Here is a 7,208-nt window from a genome sequence, read left to right as displayed (position 1 = left end):
ATTCTTCTTACATCTGGACAATGCCTGCATTCCTCGCATACCAGGGCAGGCTATACAGGACAGGAAGTAGCGGCCATCTTTGATCTGTGTCACATGTATGTATCTGAACAAACTATGCAAGGTGACATAATACGTTTCATCGATGATTTCCCACAATCCCCTATGTGTCGAAGTATTTGATCCTATGGCCCTCCTTAACACTACTATGTGAACCTTCCTCTGTGACCCCGTCATCTATTATGTGACCCCTCCTCTATTATGTGACCCCTCCTCTATTATGTGACCCCTCCTCTATTATGTGACCCCTCTTCTACTATATGTGACTTAACCTCTATTATGTGACCCCACCTTTACTATGTGACCCCCTCCTCCGTTATGTGACTCTGCCTCTACTATGTGATTCCTCCTCTATTATTTGAACCCACTTCTATGTGACCCTTCCGTTATCTGACCCCCTCATCTATTATGTGACCCCCACCTCTATTATGTGACCCCACTTTTACTATGTTACTCCCACCTCCTATTATGTAACCCCGCCTCTACTATGTGACACCCACCTCTACTGTGACCCCCACCTCTATGATGTGACCCTCCCACCTCTATTATGTGACCCTGCCTCTACTGTGACCCCCTCCTCTATTATGTGAACCCTCTTTTACTATGTGACCCCCTCTACTATATGTGATCCCCTCTTCTATTGTGACCCACCTCTACTATATGTGACCTCTCCTCTAATGTGACCCCCTCTATTATGTGACCCCCTCCTCTACTATACATGACCCTCTTAATCTGTGTACGGCGCTTGACAGGTGAAGGCGATATATATATAATAATGGAGGAGTCGCCATTGTCTACGATCAGCAGATTCCATTTTATAATAATATTAGAAAACTTGAGCAATCGGACATGAAGAATGGAGGCAGCTGCTGCAGAACCTCCCCCCCCGGGCAGCGATAAGTGTCCTCAGAGAGTGGCGAGGACGCGCTGCAGTCACTGAGTATAAATAGCACAAACTTAACCCCGTCCTCCCCCTCAACAGGAATCCTGGAGACCAGGCCAGCAAAGTTTGAGGCAAGAAGTAATGGTGGTGCAGACGGCGGCACACGGGTAACGAGGGCTCTGCGCGGCGTCCTGCAGGAGACCGAGGCCACATACACCATAGGGACAAGCAAGGCGCAAAAATGAGTAGTTACCACTTTTGTGACGTTTTACTTGCGGTCCCCCCATGTGACCCCACTCACCTGCAGTACGCCACACAGCGATGTGCACCCCCGCTACCAGCGTGGTCCCTGCACACACGGCTCTGCTGCTCCTGAGATGTCATTACTGCATAGAAGACCCCGATCTAGAACCATGGAGGGGCCCGGGGTCAGGACGGCTCCTCATCTAGCAGCGTGAACTTTGGCTTTACCCTGACAGACATGTTCCTTTTGCGGACGATGCTTTTAGGGGAGAAGGAGCGGGGGTCTTGTGGGTCCTCTTCCAGTTGTCGGGCCGTACAGGTTGGGGTGGGCACCTTCACCGTGTTCCCAAACTTAGAGTAGTCCACAGCGTAGCGGCCGTCCTCCTCTGAGATGATGGGCACAAAGCGCTGACCCCACAGGATTTCATCCGCCAGGTAGGAGGTGCGGGCCTGGGTGGTGATCCCGGTGGTCTCCACCACCCCCTCCAGGATGACGATGATCTCCAGGTCCTGGTGGTGGGTGAGGTCGGTGGCAGACAGTTCGTACAGCGGGCTGTCCTTGGTGATGGTGTGGCAGATGATGAGTGGCGACACCAGGAAGATGCCGCTGGTATTGATGGGATTCTCCATCTGGATGTCGATCTGGTGGAGGGGCTGCACCTCGCCCTCTGCGCTGCTGGACTTTCGGACCACCTGCATGCGGATGGTGGCGCTGATGATCATGCTCTTGCGCAGGTCGCCCACCCGTAACATGAAGCACAGTTTACCATTGCGCAGGGCGATGACCGCGTGCTTGCTGAAGATGAGAGTCTCGGCGCGGCGGTGCGCTTGCGCTGTCTTCATGAAAATGCAACCCAGCATGATGGCGTTAATGACCAGACCCACAATGTTCTGGACTATGAGGACCAGGATGGCGGCAGGACACTCCTCCGTGATCATCCGCCCCCCAAAACCGATGGTCACCTGCACCTCGATGGAGAAGAGAAAGGCGGCGGTGAAGGACTGGACGCTGGTCACACAGGGCACAAAGTCGCCATCCTGAAGGTCCAAGTCTCCATGGGCAAAGGCGATGAGCCACCAGACCATCCCGAAGAGCAGCCAGGTGCAGAGGAAGGACATGGTGAAGATCAGCAGCGTGTGGCGCCATCGCAGGTCCACCACCGTGGTGAACACGTCCAGCAGGAAGCGGCCCTGCTCCCGGATGTTCTTGTGCGACACATTACACGTCCCGTTCTTGGCCACAAATCGCGCCCGCCGCTCCTGTGCCCGGTACCGGGGCTCCTGCAGCTCCTCGGCCAGGCGCGGGCTCAGCACGTACTCCTCCGGGATCAGACCCTTCCGGGACAGCATGACTGCAGCCGCCCGCAGCGGGAGAGCTCTGGCCGGCCAGCTCCGAGCGTGCGACCGGCAGCTCCATCTGTGGCCGCCAATCACCGGCGGGGGCGCGGGGCGAGCACGGGAGCTGCAGCCCGTGCACCCGGAGCAGAGGACCCGTGCACCCGGAGCAGAGAACCCGCGCACCCGGAGCAGAGAACCCGCGCACCCGGAGCAGAGGACCCGCAGCCCGTGCACCCGGAGCAGAGAAGCCGCGCACCCGGAGCAGAGGACCCGTGCACCCGGAGCAGAGGACCCGCAGCCCGTGCACCCGGAGCAGAGGACCCGCAGCCCGTGCACCCGGAGCAGAGAAGCCGCGCACCCGGAGCAGAGGACCCGTGCACCCGGAGCAGAGGACCCGCAGCCCGTGCACCCGGAGCAGAGGACCCGCAGCCCGTGCACCCGGAGCAGAGGACCCGCAGCCCGTGCACCCGGAGCAGAGGACCCGCAGCCCGTGCACCCGGAGCAGAGGACCCGCAGCCCGTGCACCCGGAGCAGAGGACCCGCAGCCCGTGCACCCGGAGCAGAGGACCCGCAGCCCGTGCACCCGGAGCAGAGGACCCGCAGCCCGTGCACCCGGAGCAGAGGACCCGCGCACCCGGAGCAGAGAACCCGCGCACCCGGAGCAGAGGACCCGCGCACCCGGAGCAGAGGACCCGTGCACCCGGAGCAGAGGACCCGTGCACCCGGAGCAGAGGACCCGTGCACCCGGAGCAGAGGACCCGTGCACCCGGAGCAGAGGACCCGTGCACCCGGAGCAGAGGACCCGTGCACCCGGAGCAGAGGACCCGTGCACCCGGAGCAGAGGACCCGCAGCCCGTGCACCCGGAGCAGAGGACCCGTGCACCCGGAGCAGAGGACCCGCAGCCCGTGCACCCGGAGCAGAGGACCCGTGCACCCGGAGCAGAGGACCCGCAGCCCGCGCACCCGGAGCAGAGGACCCGCAGCCCGTGCACCCGGAGCAGAGGACCCGCAGCCCGTGCACCCGGAGCAGAGGACCCGCGCACCCGGAGCAGAGGACCCGCGCACCCGGAGCAGAGGACCCGCGCACCCGGAGCAGAGGACCCGCAGCCCGTGCACCCGGAGCAGAGGACCCGCAGCCCGTGCACCCGGAGCAGAGGACCCGCAGCCCGTGCACCCGGAGCAGAGGACCCGCGCACCCGGAGCAGAGGACCCGCAGCCCGTGCACCCGGAGCAGAGGACCCGCAGCCCGTGCACCGGGAGCTGCCGCTGACAGCAGAGCCTCAACTGAAGGTAGCGACACCTGCAGTCAAAGCATCCCAGAAGCGGCCACCAGAGGGCGCAGGAGGCCAGGAGAGGACAAAGAAGAAAGGAGACATCCCAGAAGCGGCCACCAGAGGGCGCAGGAGGCCAGGAGAGGACAAAGAAGAAAGGAGACATCCCAGAAGCGGCCACCAGAGGGCGCAGGAGGCCAGGAGAGGACAAACAAGAAAGGAGACATCCCAGAAGCGGCCACCAGAGGGCGCAGGAGGCCAGGAGAGGACAAACAAGAAAGGAGACATCCCAGAAGCGGCCCCCAGAGGGCGCAGGAGGCCAGGAGAGGACAAACAAGAAAGGAGACATCCGAGAAGCGGCCACCAGAGGGCGTAGGAGGCCAGGAGAGGACAAACAAGAAAGGAGACATCCGAGAAGCGGCTACCAGAGGGCGCAGGAGAGGACAAAGAAGAAAGGAGGCATCCCAGGAGTGGCCACCAGAGGGCGCAGGAGGACAAAGAAGAAAGGAGACATCCCAGAAGCGGCCACCAGAGGGCGCAGGAGGCCAGGAGAGGACAAAGAAGAAAGGAGACATCCCAGAAGCGGCCACCAGAGGGCGCAGGAGGCCAGGAGAGGACAAAGAAGAAAGGAGACATCCCAGAAGCGGCCCCCAGAAGGGCGCAGGAGGCCAGGAGAGGACAAACAAGAAAGGAGACATCCGAGAAGCGGCCACCAGAGGGCGTAGGAGGCCAGGAGAGGACAAACAAGAAAGGAGACATCCGAGAAGCGGCTACCAGAGGGCGCAGGAGAGGACAAAGAAGAAAGGAGGCATCCCAGGAGTGGCCACCAGAGGGCGCAGGAGGACAAAGAAGAAAGGAGACATCCCAGAAGCGGCCACCAGAGGGCGCAGGAGGCCAGGAGAGGACAAAGAAGAAAGGAGACATCCCAGAAGCGGCCACCAGAGGGCGCAGGAGGCCAGGAGAGGACAAAGAAGAAAGGAGACATCCCAGAAGCGGCCCCCAGAGGGCGCAGGAGGCCAGGAGAGGACAAACAAGAAAGGAGACATCCGAGAAGCGGCCACCAGAGGGCGTAGGAGGCCAGGAGAGGACAAACAAGAAAGGAGACATCCGAGAAGCGGCTACCAGAGGGCGCAGGAGAGGACAAAGAAGAAAGGAGGCATCCCAGGAGTGGCCACCAGAGGGCGCAGGAGGACAAAGAAGAAAGGAGACATCCCAGAAGCGGCCACCAGAGGGCGCAGGAGGCCAGGAGAGGACAAAGAAGAAAGGAGACATCCCAGAAGCGGCCACCAGAGGGCGCAGGAGGCCAGGAGAGGACAAAGAAGAAAGGAGACATCCCAGAAGCGGCCCCCAGAGGGCGCAGGAGGCCAGGAGAGGACAAACAAGAAAGGAGACATCCGAGAAGCGGCCACCAGAGGGCGTAGGAGGCCAGGAGAGGACAAACAAGAAAGGAGACATCCGAGAAGCGGCTACCAGAGGGCGCAGGAGAGGACAAAGAAGAAAGGAGGCATCCCAGGAGTGGCCACCAGAGGGCGCAGGAGGACAAAGAAAAAAGGAGACATCCCAGAAGCGGCCACCAGAGGGCGCAGGAGGCCAGGAGAGGACAAAGAAGAAAGGAGACATCCCAGAAGCGGCCACCAGAGGGCGCAGGAGGCCAGGAGAGGACAAAGAAGAAAGGAGACATCCCAGAAGCGGCCCCCAGAGGGCGCAGGAGGCCAGGAGAGGACAAACAAGAAAGGAGACATCCGAGAAGCGGCCACCAGAGGGCGTAGGAGGCCAGGAGAGGACAAACAAGAAAGGAGACATCCGAGAAGCGGCTACCAGAGGGCGCCGGAGAGGACAAAGAAGAAAGGAGGCATCCCAGGAGTGGCCACCAGAGGGCGCAGGAGGACAAAGAAGAAAGGAGACATCCCAGAAGCGGCCACCAGAGGGCGCAGGAGGCCAGGAGAGGACAAAGAAGAAAGAAGACATCCCAGGAGCAGCCACCAGAGGGCGCAGGAGGCCAGGAGAGGACAAAGAAGAAAGGAGACATCCCAGGAGTGGCCACCAGAAGGCGCAGGAGGAAAAAGAAGAAAGGAGATATCCCAGAAGCGGCCACCAGAGGGCGCAGGAGGCCAGGAGAGGACAAAGAAGAAAGAAGACATCCCAGGAGCAGCCACCAGAGGGCGCAGGAGGCCAGGAGAGGACAAAGAAGAAAGGAGACATCCCAGAAGCGGCCACCAGAGGGCGCAGGAGGCCAGGAGAGGACAAAGAAGAAAGGAGACATCCCAGAAGCGGCCACCAGAGGGCGCAGGAGGCCAGGAGAGGACAAAGAAGAAAGGAGACATCCCAGAAGCGGCCACCAGAGGGCACAGGAGGCCAGGAGAGGACAAAGAAGAAACGAGACATCCCAGGAGCAGCCACCAGAGGGCGCAGGAGGCCAGGAGAGGACAAAGAAGAAAGGAGACATCCCAGGAGAAGCCACCAGAGGGCGCAGGAGGCCAGGAGAGGACAAACAAGAAAGGAGACATCCGAGAAGCGGCTACCAGAGAGCGCAGGAGGCCAGGAGAGGACAAAGAAGAAAGGAGGCATCCCAGGAGTGGCCACCAGAGGGCGCAGGAGGACAAAGAAGAAAGGAGACATCCCAGAAGCGGCCACCAGAGGGCGCAGGAGGCCAGGAGAGGACAAAGAAGAAAGGAGACATCCCAGAAGCGGCCACCAGAGGGCGCAGGAGGCCAGGAGAGGACAAAGAAGAAAGGAGACATCCCAGGAGTGGCCACCAGAGGGCGCAGGAGGCCAGGAGAGAACAAAGAAGAAAGGAGACATCCCAGAAGCGGCCACCAGAGGGCGCAGGAGGCCAGGAGAGGACAAAGAAGAAAGGAGACATCCCAGGAGTGGCCACCAGAGGGCGCAGGAGGACAAAGAAGAAAGGAGACATCCCAGAAGCGGCCACCAGAGGGCGCAGGAGGCCAGGAGAGGACAAAGAAGAAAGGAGACATCCCAGGAGCAGCCACCAGAGGGCGCAGGAGGCCAGGAGAGGACAAACAAGAAAGGAGACATCACAGAAGCGGCTACCAGAGGGCGCAGGAGGCCAGGAGAGGACAAAGAAGAAAGGAGACATCCCAGGAGTAGCCACCAGAGGGCGCAGGAGGCCAGGAGAGGACAAAGAAGAAAGGAGGCATCCCAGAAGCGTCCACCAGAGGGCGCAGGAGGCCAGGAGAGAACAAAGAAGAGAGGAGACATCCCAGAAGCGGCCACCAGAGGGCGCAGGAGGCCAGGAGAGGACAAAGAAGAAAGGAGACATCCCAGGAGCAACCACCAGAGGGCGCAGGAGGCCAGGAGAGGACAAAGAAGAAAGGAGACATCCCAGGAGCAGCCACCAGAGGGCGCTGGAGGCCAGGAGAGGACAAACAAGAAAGGAGACATCCCAGAAGCGGCTA

At 60.6% G+C, this 7,208-nt stretch overlaps 1 protein-coding gene across 1 annotated transcript; it reads right to left on the bottom strand.

The window, feature by feature from the left end:
- Positions 1–667: 667 nt before the first annotated feature.
- On the bottom strand, positions 668–2,797 carry KCNJ11 (potassium inwardly rectifying channel subfamily J member 11). The gene has a single exon (XM_075326541.1). The coding sequence runs from the start codon at positions 2,531–2,533 to the stop codon at positions 1,370–1,372; it is 1,164 nt and encodes a 387-aa protein (XP_075182656.1). The 5' UTR covers positions 2,534–2,797; the 3' UTR covers positions 668–1,369.
- Between the last annotated feature and the right edge of the window lie 4,411 nt (positions 2,798–7,208).

The sequence above is a fragment of the Anomaloglossus baeobatrachus genome, chromosome 10, assembly GCF_048569485.1.
Source record: "Anomaloglossus baeobatrachus isolate aAnoBae1 chromosome 10, aAnoBae1.hap1, whole genome shotgun sequence".
NCBI lineage: Eukaryota > Metazoa > Chordata > Amphibia > Anura > Aromobatidae > Anomaloglossus > Anomaloglossus baeobatrachus.
Note: the sequence above shows the minus strand (reverse complement) of the source record. Positions and strands in the feature narration are given on the sequence as shown.